Below are 18,339 nucleotides of genomic sequence, written 5' to 3'. Positions count from 1 at the left end.
TATGATAGCAGCAAGCCTTTACTAACCTGTCGCATGAAAAAAGCAAGAGGAAGAACATTTCTAGAACTCAAAAGAGCAACTGCTATGGGGAAGAATTCCTCACAGTGCAGGCTTCAGCAGGACAACACAATTAAACCAAGAAGATCCAGCAGGGAGGGAGCAAGAGGAGAAAAACACCTTAACCTCACCCATCTCCCACCTTCTGATTCCAAGTGAAAGCTGGAGGGCATGGGAGCAGAATGCAATGATGAGGGTAGATCTGGAGAGACAAATGGAGATCATCAAATCCAGTACCATACGAATCACCATGAAAAAAGAATAAAGTGCACAGTTCATAATCGAAATAATTTGGCTAATACACTTTTTAAAAACATTCAGGAAAAGAATAGATTCACTTTTAAGGAATATTGCTGAAAACACTGCACTTTACTACAAGTACATATACAAAGAGATATATAGCAGATTCTGCTCCAAAATTAACTTAGAAAAAAAATATAAATATACCAAGAATACCTTTTAAGAAAAAGCAGTATATGTGTCATATTCATTTATAAACAAAGAGATGCAGGAATTTAGAGGATAATTAAACCATTTCCAGAAAATGAAAAAGGCAGAAGTACATCTGTGGAACACAGAGAGTCTTTCATCATTACACAATTATAAAGGCCACCTCCACTTTGTTACTTAAACCAAAGTTTATGGAGTATTTACTGCAAGCTAATTTTCCCATTATACATACTCCTGTTAATTTCTAATAATTTTTTGCATGAAGCTTGTTGGTTACTGTCACTCCCAACCCCTTGATAACCAAATAATTTTAGAAGTTGTACTCTAGGGTACCTGATAAAAAATTTCTCCACCAGATCTATTCACGTGTGCTCCACACAAGCTATTACCGTACTAAGTATTCTGTTGTTATATTGTTATGTTATCTGCACACATTTTAATATAAATCAAGCCACACTCGATGAAACAAATCCTCGGCTAAAGAATCGATTGACTTTATAGAGACAGCCCACAGAACTGAAACAGTATGTGCTGAGTTAAAGCCTGGACAACTAAGCTCCATCACCACTGGCACATGCCCTACTAACAGACCCTTTAATGGTGGCCTTCTCACACCTGCATCACTTCTCAAATCCCTTAAGAGTGACACCTGCACTTTCAAGTGAAGTAAAATTCACCTGAATTCTTGTTTCATGGTCTGCTTCTGTGAAAACCCAGTTTTTAAAGCATCTTACATTTCCTGCCGCTAAATTTCTTTGCTCTTCTTCACAAGCAAATTTCCTTGAAAGAGCTGGCTTTGCCCACTATCAGATTCCACTCCTCTCACTTGGTCTTAAATCCAATCCAGCCAGGCTTTTAACCCCAACACTACACGAAAACTGCTCTTGTCAAGATCACCAAAGATCTGCACAGTGCTAAATTTACTGGTCAGGCCTTAGTAATTATTCTAAAAACTTGACCCATCAGCAGAGCAGCATTTGGTACAGTTGATTACTCTTCTGTTTAATAATCTTTCATCACTTAGCGTCTAGTTCACTGTACTCTTTCTTGCTTATTTCCTTCTTCTCCCTTACCTCTTATTACTGGAACAACCTAAGGCTCAGTCCTTTCTATCTATACCCACCGCCTTAGTGATCTGATCCAGTCTCATAGTTTTAAATGCCATTCAAATGCCAAGAGCTCTTAAATTTACATATCCAGCCCAGATCTCTCTCTAGAACTCCAGATCCAAACAGCCAACTGCCTACTTGACGATTTCACTTTAACGTCTACCATATCTCACATAAAACGTGTCCAAACTGAACTCCTGACCTTCAAACCACCTTCACCTCAAACCTGCTTCAGAGACTTCTACATGTCAGTCAATGGCAACTTCACGTTTCCAGTGGCTCATGCCAAAAACTCTGGAATCATTCTTGACTCGTCATTTTTCCTCAGACTCTACATCCAAAGTCTAAAAATTACTACCTTGTAATACATCATATGGGGCTACCCTGGTGGTTCAGTGGTTAAAAAACCTGCCTGCCAACTGCAGAAGATGTAAGAGACGCGGTTCAATCCCTGGGTCAGGAAGACCCCCTGGAGAAGGAAATGGCAACCCATTCTAGTATTCTTGTCTGGGAAATTCCATGGACTGAGGAGCCTGGTGGGCTACAGTCCATGGGGTCGCAAAAGAGTTGGACATGACTTAGCAACTAAACAACAACAAAAAAGTCATATATAAGCATACCTATTATGTTTATTTTTTACTGTCTGTATCTTCCTGTTAGAAATAAGTTCTATAAAGAAAAGGAAAAACACCTGATGTATCCTTGCTGAGAAGCCTTACTGCATATCTGTGGAACCAAAACTGAGCTTCAATAAGCTACAAAGCTGACACAATATTTGAAGGCAGTCTGGCAGAACAGATACTCTAAAACTCATAAATACCAATGACTGTACCTCAGACTTTTAACTACAGTCTCACGAACTAAAAAATATTCTGCAGTATCTCAGATATTTTTCAAAGGTCAATGTATAATGTTCAAATTAAGATAATTAGAGGTAAGGTAACCAGATAGTTCCTTTGTTCTAAATCATATTACAAAAATCTCAGAGAAGATACATAGTACTAATCACAGAGCCAGAGATACTTCAGAATTATCTGCAATATTATTAGAAATTGAGTAAGTGGTCACTTGGAGTATGCTAATTGAAAGTTTTTGGTCTTTTTAAAAAATTTCTACATAATGGTTAAGACCAATATCCTTTGAGTATATTTCAGAGTAAAGTTTTACCTAGTAAAATGTCCTGTTTGCGTGGATGACTATGCTATAACTTCAGCTTTCTTTTCAGCTACCCTCACTGCAATGCTGGCTGAAGACATAGCCCCTATTTAATTTTTTTAAAAAACACTCTTTTCTTAGTTATCTAGAAGCTTTAAAAAAGTAAGGATAATCAAAGTAAATCCAATCTACATTTGGGTAGTTAATGCCATTAAAAATAGCCAAGAAAAGAGAGCCTAAGTCATATCACAGTGTAGGAATTACCACTAAGAACAAAGGAGAAATGTTTTTAACTCTGCCTATGGCACCCCACTCCAGTACTCTTGCCTGGAAAATCCCATGGACGGAGGAGCCTGGTAGGCTGCAGTCCATGGGGCCGCTAAGAGTCGTACACGACTGAGCGACTTTACTTTAACTTTTCACTTTCATGCATTGGAGAGGGACATGGCAGCCCACTCCAGTGTTCTTGCCTGGAGAATCCCAGGGACAGGGGAGCCTGGTGGGCTGCCGTCTATGGGGTCACACAGAGTCAGACATGACTGAGGTGACTTAGCAGCAGCAGCATAGAGGCTTCCCTAGTGGCTCAGACGGTAAAGCGTCTGTCCGCAATGCAGGAGACCCAGATTCGATCCCTGGGTTGGGAAGATCCCTGGAGAAGGAAATGGCAGCCCACTCCAGTATTCTTGCCTAGAAAATCCCATGGACCCGGAGCCTGGTAGGCTTCGGTCCATGGGGTCCTGAAGAGTCAGACACGACTGAGCAACTTCACTTTCACTTTCATAGAGATAAGCATTCACTTATAACTAAGATAATTATCTCATTACTTATGTTCAGAGCAGCCTTACTTACCTTTGTATCATTACCTGAAGTAGAACTTGTCTATGGTATACACAACTTAGCTATTCTGACGGTCTTTAAACTATATACACATGTTGTTTTGTATTCTTTTCTAAGCACTTTTAAAAGTGGAAGTACTTACAGATTATTTTTTTGACATCACATCCTTTAACAATAAGCTACAAATTCAAAATGCTTTAGGAGTAAAGTAATATTAATATGATAATTTTATTATTAAGATATAATTTTAGAAAACTTGAATTTTACTTTGTACCTAAGTAATTTACAGAATTTTGAAACTACTCATAATTCACTTACTATCCTTATAAAACTCATAAATCATGTATTCTTCCCATTTCTATCTTATACTACATTCATAAAGGTGCCTGACAAATAATACAAATAATAGGACAAAAATCAAACCAAAAATTTATCCTTTTGATAAATTTACTCATTGACAGAAATAATATTCTGATTATAGGATAAGCCAAATAAAAACCCCTCAATACTTTTAAATTTACCAGAACTACAACTGGCATCCTATAATCAAATTATTTCAAATAAAAACAAATAACAATCTATGTTAACATTTGAGATTAGAACAAACTAGTTGTGCCTTCCCAACTTCTCTGGAAGTATAGCCACCACCATGTCTCAGGCCTATCCTTCAATAAAGGGAAATATGTAAAAAGTAAGATGCATTTTGTGAACTGTAAACTATATTCAGATGGCAGATGGGGTAGGGAAGGCACGTACCAATCAGGTGGCCTACAGAATTTGGTTTTAATAGCCAATACTACAGGTAAACTCACCCTGGAGAAGGAAATGGCAACACACTCCAGTATTCTTGCCTGTGAAATCCCATAGACAGAGGAGCCTGGTAGGCTATAGCCCATGGGGTCACAGAAAGTCAGACACGACTGAGCGACTAACACACACACAGGTAAACTCATGCAGTTATTGCATCACAGAACTTCTATATAAAGCCAGGATCCCTAAAGGGCTTAACTATTAATGAAAGGTGAGTTTTTAAAATCTGTTCTGCAGAGGCAAACAGAAAAAAAAAAATCTATTTCAGTTCGGGCTCTACACAGAAGGAAAAACTAGTTTGGTTATAGACTAGACATCATGTCACTTTGGGGCATAAATTTATCCTGCAAACAAACTCCAGGAAAAAAAAAAAAAAAACCCCACAGGCCAAAACTTTAACTTCCTTTGGACCTGGGTTGCTAGGCCCCTAGAAGTCCACACACACTCTCTCTAGAGAAGGGGTAGACAAGCTAAGACCCAAGGCTAAGTCTAGAACAAAGCCTAGCCCATCTGTTGATGTTTATGGATCCTTTCATGTTGTAACAGCAGAGTTGATTGGTTTTGACAAAGACCATATGGGCCACAAAGCTTAAAATGGTTACTATCTGTCCCTTTATGGAAAAGATTGTGACCCCTTGCATTAAATACTTATAATAATGTCACATGTGTTCAAAACAAAACAATATTAATTAAATTAGTAGAAAACAGCAGCCTGTAAACTGGAGGTTGACCAAAGAGTAAAAGTCCTGGTTAACAGTCAACTTAATTAAGTATTCATCTTAAAACTTCAAAAGTCATCACATATGGTTCAAATTCAAAAGCATGATGACAGTTTAATCCTGAATCTTCCTGTTCTCCCCAAGACATACAAAATAAGGAAAACATGGAGTGGGGGAAGTGAAAGAAAAAGAAAATTAAATTTCCAGAGAAACTAGGAATGAAAATAAACTCAACAACTCCAAATCAGATGTGAATGTGCAAAAAGCCAATAAAACTAAGAGAACCAGGTAGAGAAACCTGCAAGAATGCAGAAAGGAAGATAAGGAACAAGAAACATGGGAGAAGCCTAATGGCAGATCTCAAAAATTACCGCTCTCATTCTCACAAAAAAATGGGCTCCACGCTCCCTAAACATGAGAAGAGCCATAACTAAAAAAGACAAACAAAACACAGAAAATGTAGAAAAACCAGATGGGATCACAAGGCAAAATCCAACTTTCTCTTGTATACAAGAGATACATTTAAAGTGATTCTTAATGGTTAACAATAAAGGAATGGGCAAAAATACACCAAGAAAAGACCAACGTGCCATCCCCCAAAATTCAAGAGCCATAATATTAATAATAGACAAGGTAGAAATCAGGTCAGAAAACAATAAATAAACAAAGCACCTTATGTACTATTAAAAGACACAATTCACAGTAAAGATTTAGTAGTTATGAATATCCATGATAGCAAATTCTACAAAGCATAAATTCAAGAATATATAAGAAGATAAAAGCAAAAATAAACTAGTATTTTTCTACTTTCATTAACTTTCAGAGCATGATAGATCAAGTTAATCAAAAAATCATAAGTAAGGAAGAGAAGACCCAACCAGAAGGAGCAGTAAAGTAGATTTTAGACAGACTTTTTTTCCTTGGGCTCCAGAATAACTGAATGGTGACTACAGCCATGAAATTAAAAGATGCTTGCTACTTGGAAGAAAAGTTCTGACAAACCTAGACAGCATATTCAAAAGCAAAGACATCACTTTGCCAACAAAGGTATGTATAGTCAAAGTTATGGTTTTCCTAGTAGTCATGTATGGATGTGAGAGTTGGACCATCAAGAAGGCTGAGTGCTGAATTGATGCTTTTGAACTGTGGAGCTGGAGAAGACTCTTGAGAGCCCTTTGGACTGCAAGGAGATCGAACCAGTTAATCCTAAAGGAAATCAATCCTGAATATTCATTGGAAGGACTTAAGCTGAGGCCGAAGTTCTAAAACTTTGGCTACCTGATGCGAAGAGCCAATTCATTAGAAAAGACCATGATGCTGGCAAAGATTGAAGGCAGGAGGAGGAGACGATAGAGGATGAGATGGTTGGAAGGCATCATTCACTCAATGGACATGAGTTTGAGCAAAACTCTGGGAGATAATGAAAGACAAGGGAGCCTAGTGTGCTGCAGTCCATGGGGCTGCGAAGAGTCGGACATGACCGAGTGACTGAACAACGAAAACAACCTATGCGTATCTTGATATAATAGGATTCACCTCCTTTTCAACTCTCCATGGAACAATTATGAAAACTGGGTTCCAAAGAAAATGTGAATAAATTACAAAAAGGAGAAATAATCCCCAAAATATTCCCTGAACACTATAATAAAAACAAAAATTAAAAAGCAACTTTTTTTACACAGAAAATCTGTAACTCTTGCTTAAACAACTCTGGGGCCCATTTGAAAAATGAGAATGACTCACCCACATCTGCTTCATTGCGGGCATGAGTGTTTATGACAATAATGCACATACACAGGCTTATTTAATGTAGCATTTCTTATTAACCATTACATCCAAAATGTTCCTCTCACCAGAAGTCTCTTTCAGTTCAGTTCAGTTCAGTTGCTCAGTCGTGTCCGACTCTTTGCGACCCCATGAATCGCAGCACGCCAGGCCTCCCTGTCCATCACCAACTCCCAGAGTTCACTCAGACTCACGTCCATCGAGTCAGTGATGCCATCCAGCCATCTCATCCTCTGTCGTCCCCTTCTCCTCCTGTCCCCAATCCCTCCCAGCATCAGAGTCTTTTCCAGTGAGTCAACTCTTCGGATGAGGCAGCCAAAGTATTAGAGTTTAAGTCTCTTTAGAGTTCCTCTATTTTCTCAGTAAAATAAGAAGTAAAGTCATCAACTGAGAGTAATGATGAGGCGTAAACTGTTACAAGTTTTAAGGGAGTGGAAAATATATGAAACAGCCATCTTGGAGAGCTGTAAGAGACAGTGGTGATTATGAACTTAAAACTTGGTAAGTGAGAAGTAAACAGACAAAAGAGGGCGCGGAGAGACTGAAAACTTGACAGGAGGCTCAGTGGACTATTGAGGTAAGGATGAAGAACTACCACTCTGGATCCTCTTCAGAAGTAAGCTGGAAACATCATTAGCACTTGAAGACTAAGATATCTGAAGTGGAAATTACAGGATTCATTGCAGGTACACAGAGTCAAGGGTACCACAGGATGGAAGACAAGATCTTTGGAAGAGAGATCAAAAAAGTTGAGAGACCAGAAGTATTTAATTGGATGTTAATATACCTGACTAACGTCTGCGGGACACAGATAGTGAGCCAGAAGCTATATTCTTCCAGGAATTAAGCACAGTGACCAAAGGAACAACAGAGGAGTGTAAGAAGAGGTAACAGGTGGTACAGTCTGATGCCATAAGATTCAAAGCTGAGTGATTTCAGGGAGGATGCAGCAAAATCAGGAAATGGCAATAAGAAGTAAAGAGGATACATATACCAATTCTAGCCCAGCTGCACTTTGAGATGAAAAAGAAGAGATCACTTAAAAGGACTGCAGGAGAAATAGTGGAGTATTCAGGAGGGAGTCCTTTCCTGCACATGCAAGCTCTCCTGTTGCTGCTAATGCTGCTGCTGCTGCGAAGTCGCTTCAGTCATGTCCGACTCCGTGAGACCCCAGAGATGGCAGCCCACCAGGCTCCCCCGTCCCTGGGATTCTCCAGGCAAGAACACTGGAGTGGGTTGCCATTTCCTTCTCCAATGCATGAAAGTGAAAAGTGAAAGTGAAGTCACTCAGTCGTGTCAGACTCTTCGCAACCCCATGGACCGCAGCCTACCAGGCTCCTCAGCCCATGGGATTTTCCAGGCAAGTTGCTGCTAATAGTGATCTGCAAATGAGTCTTCTCACTGAGACTGCACAAGGACTCTAAATAATTGAATACAGTTATCTATACACAAAAGGGCCAAAACTTGAGTTCATAATTCTGGCTAGAACTAGAAATGAAGTATGTTCTTGAATCTAAATAGCAACCACAGTATATACATATTTGTAGACAAATTAAGAAAAAAAAAGCTTACAACTATTTGAAAATGTCATAAAGAATTCAAAGAAATAAAGTACCAAGAAAATAAATTAGAATATTTAAGAGTATAGTAGAGAAAGTCATATATGATTGTCCCAGTCACCTTCACACATCAGATATCATCTTTCATAGAAGCCAAAATACGATTCTTGCGAAGCTTACTTCAGAAGAGTAATACATACACAGAGATACTGCAAAAAGATTATGAGCAAAATCCTGAAAAATGAAAAATCCTGAAGTCATGGAATGCATAGTAAAGATAAACGGGTTAATTTTAGCTCTCAATTCATAAGTAAAATCCAAAGAAATAGCGCCATCTATTGGAACCTCTCATACTTAAAAATACACATTCTCAATCCTTAGAAAATGTGTCTATACTGTAACATTTCCACACATTTAGCTAAGAAGATAAATATTATAGGGTAATATCTAACACAAAATTTAAAAGTTTATATTAAAAAAATACTAATTCTTGGCTTGTAATTCTAATTTCAAATAACTAATCATTTTGATAAATCCAAATCAATATTTTATTAGATAAAAATATTCTCAACCAATAAAAAAAAAGAGTATAGCTATATGTTCAAAATAACTCACAGATATGGTATTCCTGAATGCTGCTGGTATAACCATATATTGCAGAATATCCAAATATTATGATCATGACAACATCTCTACTATCCAGCTCCATAATGTGTGCGGAGTGTCCCTCCACAGCGTACTGCTGGCCGTGTCCAAGCACGGTGGGCGTTTTTGTGCTCCACGACTGACTGTGTATGTTAAACACCCACAATTCATCTGTGACGTTGCCATCACTTGTTTCAATTCTGCCTCCATACATAAAGATGTTTTCCTGTAAATTAAAAAACATATGTTAATACACCAAATATTTCTATCTTATCAAGATACATGAATTAAAGACTATGTTTAAACATTAAATTTTAGTAACTGCTCACAACATGCATAAGACATAGTTCTTATGTGCAAAAAGTCAAATGGGAACACATGAGCAATGATGATTAAGTCTTTTACTTACAAGATGGGGGGAAAGCCACACTTCAAAAAGTTACTTTAAGGTGCTCTAATTAAAAATTCTATGGTTGATTAAGCATCATAGTTGTTAAGTCCCTGGTTGTTATATTTGAATTCTACCATCTATTTGTACTGCTCTGTGCAGTACAGACATTCACCGTTTTCATCAAGCATTGTTCACCAGAAAAATAGACACATTTCTGTATATTATGTGGGGTACATTTTTATTACCACTTCTCATGGCTATGAGCAGATACTTTACAGCACTTATAAATTATAAAAATCATACGGCATTAAATCATATGTGATTGAAGTGAATGATATATAAATCATTATTATTTCAATAACCTAGAAAGAGAAAAGAATTTCTTCAACCTAATAAAGAGCACCTAAGAAAAACACAAAGTTAATATTGTATTTAACGATAAAAGGCTGGATGTTTCACCAAGGTCAGTTATAAAGATGCCTGCTTTTTGCCACTTATATTCAACACTGTACTCAAGATTTTTAGCCTGAGCAAATATGCAAAAACTGAATAAAGGCATTCAGATTGGAAAATAAGAGTAAAATATTTCTGTTTGTAGGTTATAGGAATTTGTATATACAGAATCCTAAGAAATAAAAAAGAATTAGAGTTATTGACTTCAGCAACACTGCAGAATAGAAAATCAATGTACAAAAAAATCAATTTATATTTCTACACACATTCAGTGAACAATCCAAAAATGAAACTTAAGTAAACAATTCAATTTACAAAGTAGCAAAAAGAATAAAATAACTAGGAATAATTTAACAAAAGAAACTCCAAATTTATACTTCAAAAGCTACAAATAATTGTTGAAAGATCTAAATTAATACAAAGACATCTTGTGTTCCTGGATCAGAAGACTTAATATTGTTAAGATTGCAGTACTCTCCAAACTGATCTACAAATTCAATGCAATCTCAGTTAAAATTCCAGATTTGTAGAAGCTGACAAGTTGATTCCAAAAATCATATAGAATTGCAATAGATCCAGAATATTTAAACAACCTTGAAAAAGAAAAATAAAATTGGAGGGTTAACACTTTTCAACATTAAAACTTTCTACAAAGCAAAAGTAATCAAGATAGCAAGCTACTGGAAAAAATAAACACATAAATCGACATAACTGAGAGTCCAGAAAAAAATCCATATCCTACGGCTAACTGATATTTGACAAAAGTGCCAAGACCATTTGACGAGGAAAGAATAGTCTCTTCAACAAATGATGCTAGGAAAAGAAAGATAGTTACATGCAGAAGGGTGAACCTAATCCTTACTGCACAGAACATACAAAACAACTCAAAATGGATCAAAGACCTAAAAGTAAAAGCCAAAAAGCTATAAAACATTTAGAGAAGATACAAGCTAAATATGCATGACCTTGGGTTTGACAACATATTCTTAGATATGACACCAAAATCACAAGCAACAAAAGAAAAAGTATATATACTGGATTTCATCAAAGTTAAAAACTTCTGTGCTTCAAAAGACACCACCGAGAAAGTAAAAGCTCACAGAATGGGAAGAAATATTTGCAAATCACGTATCTAATAAGGGACCTGTATCTAGAATAGATAAAGAACTGACACCTCAATAATTTTAAAATGGGGAAAGAACTTAAACAGACATTTCTTCAAAGAAAATACAAATACCCCAAAAAAATCACATGACTACTAACATTGTTAGTCAACAGTGAAAGGCAAATCAAACATAAAATACCACTTCATATCCATTAGGATGGCTATAATCAAAAAGGCAGTAACTAGTGTTGGCAAAAATATGTAGATATTGGAACCCTCATACAAAATTGGAAATGATACCAAAAGCACAGGCAAAAAAAGAAAAAAAAACAGATAAACTGGACTATTTCAAAATTAATACTTGCCCATTAAAGGACACTATCAACAAAGTAAAAAGACAGCCCACAGAATGACAGAAAATATATGCAAATCATATATCCAGTTAGGAGATAAAATCCAGAATATATAAAAACTCCTACAACTCAACACCAAAAAAAGAGCAAAACTTAAAAACGGGCAAAACACTTTTCATATATGTTTCTTCAGAGAAAGCATACAAATAGCCAATAAGCACTTGAAAAGATGTTCAACATCATAAATCATTAGGGAAATACAAATCAAAATTACATGAGATACTGCTTTACACTCATTAGGAATGTTATTATTTAAAAATAAGAAAGAAAGAAAAATAGAAAATAGTAAGTATTAACAAGGATATGGAGGAATTGGAAACCTTGTGCACTGTTGGTAGGAATATAAAATGGTCAGAGTTTCAGTTTTGCAAGATGAAAAGAGGTGTGGAAATAATGGAAATGACTGTGCAAAAATTTTAATGTATAACAATTTGAATTAAGTACTGCCACTAGATGGACTGTATTGTTAAAAATAGGTAAGATGGTAAACTTTGTTATGTTTATTTTATCAAAATTTTTTAAGTGATTGATCTGATGACAAGGTATAAAGTCATGGACAAAAACTCAATCTTCTTTTCTCCCCATGTTCAATGGAGGATAGCATGTTCAATGGAGGAAAACAATATGGCAGTTCTTCAAAAAAAAAATTAAAAATAGAATTACCAATAAATCTAGGAACTCCCCTTCTGACTACCTATCCAAAAGAACAGAAATCAGGGACTTGAACAGATAGTTGTATACTCATGCTCATAGTAGCATTATTGATACTAGCCAGAAAGGGGAAAGCAACCCAAGTACATACTGATGGATGAATGGATAAACAAAATGGATACAGTGGAATATTATTCAGCCTTTAAAAAAAGAAGGAAATTCTGACACATGCTACAAGACAGATGTATCTTGAGGACATTGTGAAATAAGTGCCACGTGAAGTGCCAAATTTCACTGCCAAGTAAAATAAGCCAGTCATTATATAAGCTAGTCATTTATTAATCATTAAATACTGTGTGATTCCACTCACATAAGGTACCTAGAATAGTCAAACTCACAGAGACAGAAAGCAGAAGGGTGGTTTGCCAGGGGCTGGGAAAGGGGGGAAATGTGGAGTTACTGTATGGGTACAGTTTCAGTTTTGGAAGATGAAAAAAAGTCTGGAAATAATGGAAATGCCAATAATGGAATAATGGAAATGACATTCATGATTTGAATGCACTTAATGCCACTAGATAGACTGTATTGTTAAAAATGGGAAAAATGGGAAACTTTTGGTATGTGTACTTTATCAAAATTTTTTAAGTGATTGATCTGATGACAAGGTATAAAGTCATGAACAAAAAGTCAATCTTTTCTCCCCATGTTCAATGAAGGAGAGCATTAAAATCTATTTTTTTACTAAAATAGTATAAAAAATCTATGACATTTCAAGTTATTGTGATTCATCTTATCTCTTATTTTCATTAAGTATTTGAAATAAATCTGAGATTTAGTATTTTTTTCTCTAAGGCTAATTAAAAAAAAAAGATTAAAATTTAAAGCAGGATCCATACCTGATACAAAGCAAGAGAATGCCCATATCTCTGGAGAGGTCCCCTTGATACAGCTCCTACATTCCATATACTGCTTTCTAAATTGTAACTAAAAACAAGAAGAAAATAAATATAATTTCATAAGCTAAGATTCATTTTAGGTTTTTTAATTTGCATATGCTTTCTCTGTATTTAAATATTCATTAAATTCAAAAACAATTACAAATAAACTCATAATTTCATATACCATATTAGAAATTTTTAATAAAGACTCATTCAACATATACCTACTCTAAATTAGGATTCAATCATCTAAATATGTAATATGCATTAACTTGACTAGGCTATTTATTACTGGAATTATTCTGTTCAGCTTAATCATTTGAACCAGTTGATTAACCTAAACAACAGTGAGCTCTTCTACACTTTTAAAGTCATATGGGCCTGTTTGTTGCCTCTTGAAATCTCCAAGCAGCATCTACCTTACGGCTTTTGTCTGGCTCTTTTCTCTGCCTCCAGATAACTGCACCACTAATGTCTGACCTCCTTCAAGTCTGCTCAGTTCTCATCTTTCCCATGAAGCCTACTTTAACCACTGCGTTTATAACTGCAACTCCCTCCTCTTCAGCAGTCCTAATTTGCTTACCGCTGCTATCTATTTTGCTATCTACCTGTATCTATCTGTGTATATATGTGCATATACATAATACATTTTGTTGCTGTTGTTCAGTGGGTAAGTCATGTCCAACTCTTTGCAACCCCATGGACTGTAGCCCGCCAGGCTCCTCTGTTCATGGGATTTCCCAGGCAAGAATACTGGAATGAGTTGCCATGCCCTTCTCCAGGGGATTTTCCTGACCCAGGGATCAAACCCGAGTCTCCTGCTTGCCAGGCAGATTCTTTACGACTGAGCCACTTGGGAAGTCCTGTATACTTGTTATCACATTAGTTACTTTTTTCTTCTAATTGTCTATCTTTCCTCACTAACTTCACAAAGATAGGATATTCATCATATCCACTGATATATCCCAAGCTGTTATTGTTCAGTCACAAAGTTATGTTTGACAATTTTGCAACCCTGTGGACTATAGCCTATAAGGCTCCTCTGTCCATGGGATTTCCCAGGCAAAAATACTGGAGTAGACTGCCATTTCCTTCTCTAGGGAATCTTCATGACCCAGGGATTGAACCCACATCTCCTGAATTGCACATGGATTCTTTACCACTGAGCCACCTGAGATGTTCTATATCATAAGAACTAAGCACATAATGCGTTCAAAATGATTTGCTATGCCCATGATTACAAGTTAATTTTCACTAATGTCAATGAATAAATATTCTGTAAAATACTCTCTAATAGACACTAATACAGAACTTTTATATCATTTACTGAATAATTTGTCTTAAATGTAACATGTACACCTCAATTAAATTCTATTATAGAAGATTAATCAACTTATTACTGACACCATCACTTCTAAAAAGCTTTTTAAACATCCTTACCTACAACTAAACTGCCTTCAGAATAATGAAAAAACATTTTCTAACCTGTGAAAACAGCAACAAAGTTACTTCTAATCTTATACCTCTAGTTTACTACAAAACTAAATAAACACTGTAACCAAAAGAAACAGGTTTCAAACAAAAACAAACAATCTATCTGGTTCAAATAGAAAATATATGTTTAGGAGAATATCAGTAAAATTCATCACTTAATTTACAATGTGCTATTTAACTTGTACAGAATACAAACTTTTAAGATGTCCAAGTTTCCTTGACAACTATACTGTCTTCACAACTCTACTTTGCAAATGCCACAATTTAATCCAAACTTCCACTCTATTTTCACAAACTTTTTGTTTTCATGAATCATAGCTAATTTCCTTTTCTTTTCCACATTTAAATCTCAGTTCCTCAAGTTCTTTGCATATCTTAATAATCCTACCAATTCTCTTTCAGTTCTTTCTACTATATTTTATTTTTCATTTATTGTTACAGGATATTGAAGGATATTGTTATCCTTCATTTATTAAAATGTTTACTCAAAATTCTTCCTTCCTCTCTCCAGAATTTATTTTACACGGTAATTCCAGTCATACTCAATCATAGTTTTAAATCAATCTCCTCTTATATATAGAATTTTTTAATCCCCCAAATTAATAGGGCTAATATATTCAGAAATTAGGGTTTATAGATACAGAATGCCCAGCTAAATCTGAATTTCAAATAAACCACAAATTTTTTGGTATAAGTATGACCCATGCAACACTCAAGACAAAACTGAAAAATAAAATTACAAAAGGCCTACTCTTACTAAAAAAGTATTCACTGTTGATCTGAAATTCAAATATAACTGGGTGTCCTATATATTTATCTGCTAAATACAGCAACCCTTTTGGGGCATACACCATATGGTACACCGCCCAAGGTCATTTCCGACTGCTTGATGCCCAAGTTACACCAGTTATTACATATTATGAATGTGACCCCTGAAAACAACACTGATAATCAAATCATTTTTATTTCCTCTTTCATTTTGTTATTGAATAGTTCATAAAATACAATCAACAGCTGAAAAAAATCAGATAAAGCTGGCATTCATGCAACTCTCCTTATCATCCAATCATGCAAGGGACAATCTCCATTAAGTCCACAGTAAATCAATAACCTATTTTACAACACTGGTACCGCTCTACGAATAAAAGTTTGCAAAGTAAATGCAGAGAAAAAGTTTAGGTAAATTAAAATTTGAGGGGGGAAAAAACTGAAATTATTTTTATGTAAGTAATTATACTTCATTCTGAAAAAATAAAAGGTGACCAGGATTCATAAAGGCCAATATAGGCCTGGCCTGGCCTTATTTAAAGTTAATACTTTCTTATTCAGAATTTAACAAAAGCACTGTAGAAAGTTAAAGAAATATCTACAAAGAACAAACATATATGCATAGTGACAAATAACTTTTGGATATACTGAGTTTATACATTCTCAAATCAGTCCCATGCGGAAAACAGATACTATTACAAAGACAACCATTCATGAATCAGCATAGCAATAAGACATTTAGGATAGTCTTCATTATCCAAAAATACCCAGCTTAAAAAATAGATTGTAAAAATATGGGAAAAAAACTTACTTCAAGACCATTTGAAAAGAACTGTAGTTAAAAGTATATCCACCAATCACCCACATAAATTTCCCATGTAAAACAGCTTTATGGGAAGCCCGACCTACAGAAGGACTGAAGGGTTTAACATTTGGCAGAATCCAGTAAGACTCGGTAGAAGGAACGTTCAAAGAACAATCAGGACCTATGTAAAAGAAAATCAAACAATGCAATGCATTAAACAAAGACCTTAGACTACAGAAATAGAATATATGGGTTAAGGGAATTTAAGAATTCAATGCTCATCATATTAATAAATATACTGTACATAATAAATAGTCTGAAATATAACTTACAGGAAAAACTCTAACAGCAAATGTAATGCTTACAGGAGGAAAAAAAAAATCATATACTCAAATTAGGCTTGAATATGTTCAAATACATATCACAATTTGAAAGAACCCTTTAAATAACATAAATTTCAGATTTATTTTAGTATGCTAATATTGTATTTGAATATTAGAAAGGAAAATGGAAAACAATGTACTCAAACCCCAGTTCAGTCACTGAAAGTGTGACCTTGGGTAAGTCTGTTTACCTCCGCCACCATCAAGCCTTCATCTATAAAACAGAAATACCTCCTAAGGGTTATTATAAATATTTAAGTTTTTTTAAAGAAGAGTGGAAATTAAAGCATTTGTAAATTGTAGCACTTTCTGTTTACAACTGTATTAAAGAAACACAAAAATAAAAATTACATTTTTTCTTAGCAGCATTCTTATTGAACAACCAAAATTGGCATTGGTAGAGAGGCTTACTGTTCATAAACTGAAAAAATTATTATGCATAATTTAAAAAAACTATTAATGAGTAGAGGATAACTTAAATACTACAAGTTGAAAACATTGTCTTTTCCTATCCACATTCACTATGTTGCTCATAAGTCTTGGTTCATCATCTGTAAAATGTAGCCAACTAGGCTAGATCAGTGTTTCTCAAACTTGGAAGGAATGCTCCTAATGGAAATATATTTATTTTCATCAAATTTAAGGGCTCATAAACTATTTTAACTCTAATGAAACTAATAGAAATATATTATGTTCTAAGTTCTTTTATAAATATAAAACTAACATAAGCTTATAAATTATGTTCATAAAAAAGCTTATAAAATCAGTAAAATTAATATTTGCTTAACATGATGGATGATGTTGTTCTGCTCAAAGTAATTCATTAGACTCCTGTTGGAAATGATATTAATGCTATAGCACCTTTTTTACACAACTTTAAGATACCTGTATTATTTTGACAAAATAATTCTCACGGCACTTTTCCTTCATCTACCATTTACAAACCTTTCTAATTTATAAAATAGACCCTAACATCATTTGACCTCCACGTATCACAAAAGTATCAGTACATTTTATTATTTTTTTTAGCCTATAATATAAGAATACTATTTGCTCCTAACTCAACAGTCAACACAAATGCTGGCACTGCAATCAAGCAGCATTTTTACACAATTATGAAAGTAATGATTTCTTATCAAAAAACATTTTAGATCATCACTGAATCACAAAATTTTAAAACATCCCAACAGACCCTAATTTCAGAAATATTAACCTTTACAGTTTTTATTTGCTTATTTATTCACTCACCCATGCATTCATTCATTCATCTTCAAAGTCCTTTTCAAGGTTTACATTCTATGAGTCTGTATTTTTCAGGTAAAAATTAGATAGATCACCTCTTTGATAACAAAAAAATCTTTTAAATCAGATACAGAAAAGTTTATCATTTCTAGGTGAAAAGTCAGTGAACTACAGCTTAGTAACCAAAGAAATTAAGGGAACATGTTCATTTTTTTTTAAGTTAAAATTACAATTCTAAACCACTGAGACCTCTTTTAACTCAGGTTGGCAAAAAACAGTCCATGAGTAAAATCCAACCCAGTACATGTTTTTGTAAATGAAGTTTTGTAAGAACACAGTATGCTCACTCAGTTAAGTATTACTGAAGGCTGCGTTTGCCATACTCGGCAGAGTTGAGCAGTTTCAAGAGAGACCATACAATTCACAAAGCCAAAAATACTTCCTATATGGTAGTTACAGAAAAATTTGCCAACCTCTAATTTAACTGAAAAGAAATAAGATCATATGGGCATTATACATAAGTGGTATACCTACTGCTCTGAATGCTAAATGCTGTTTTCTTTAAAAGAA

At 34.9% G+C, this 18,339-nt stretch overlaps 1 protein-coding gene across 4 annotated transcripts in view; it reads right to left on the bottom strand.

Moving 5' to 3' along the window:
* The window catches only part of ATRNL1 (attractin like 1), an 808,308-nt gene that overhangs the window by 729,936 nt on the left and 60,033 nt on the right, over window positions 1–18,339 (bottom strand). For all 4 annotated transcript variants that reach the window (XR_011564298.1, XR_011564299.1, XM_070780901.1 and 1 more), the window contains exons 6-8: window positions 16,151–16,325; window positions 13,036–13,123; window positions 9,097–9,352 (exon numbers count right to left, since the gene is read on the bottom strand). Coding sequence is in view for 2 of the 4 variants with exons in the window: in XM_070780901.1 (XP_070637002.1) it covers window positions 9,097–9,352; window positions 13,036–13,123; window positions 16,151–16,325 (519 nt within the window). In the remaining 2 variants the exon portion in view is untranslated. The remainder of the gene's footprint in view (window positions 1–9,096; window positions 9,353–13,035; window positions 13,124–16,150; window positions 16,326–18,339) is intronic.

Source organism: Bos indicus, chromosome 26 (genome assembly GCF_029378745.1).
Source record: "Bos indicus isolate NIAB-ARS_2022 breed Sahiwal x Tharparkar chromosome 26, NIAB-ARS_B.indTharparkar_mat_pri_1.0, whole genome shotgun sequence".
NCBI classification, from domain to species: domain Eukaryota; kingdom Metazoa; phylum Chordata; class Mammalia; order Artiodactyla; family Bovidae; genus Bos; species Bos indicus.
This window is presented reverse-complemented; position numbering and strand designations above follow the sequence as displayed.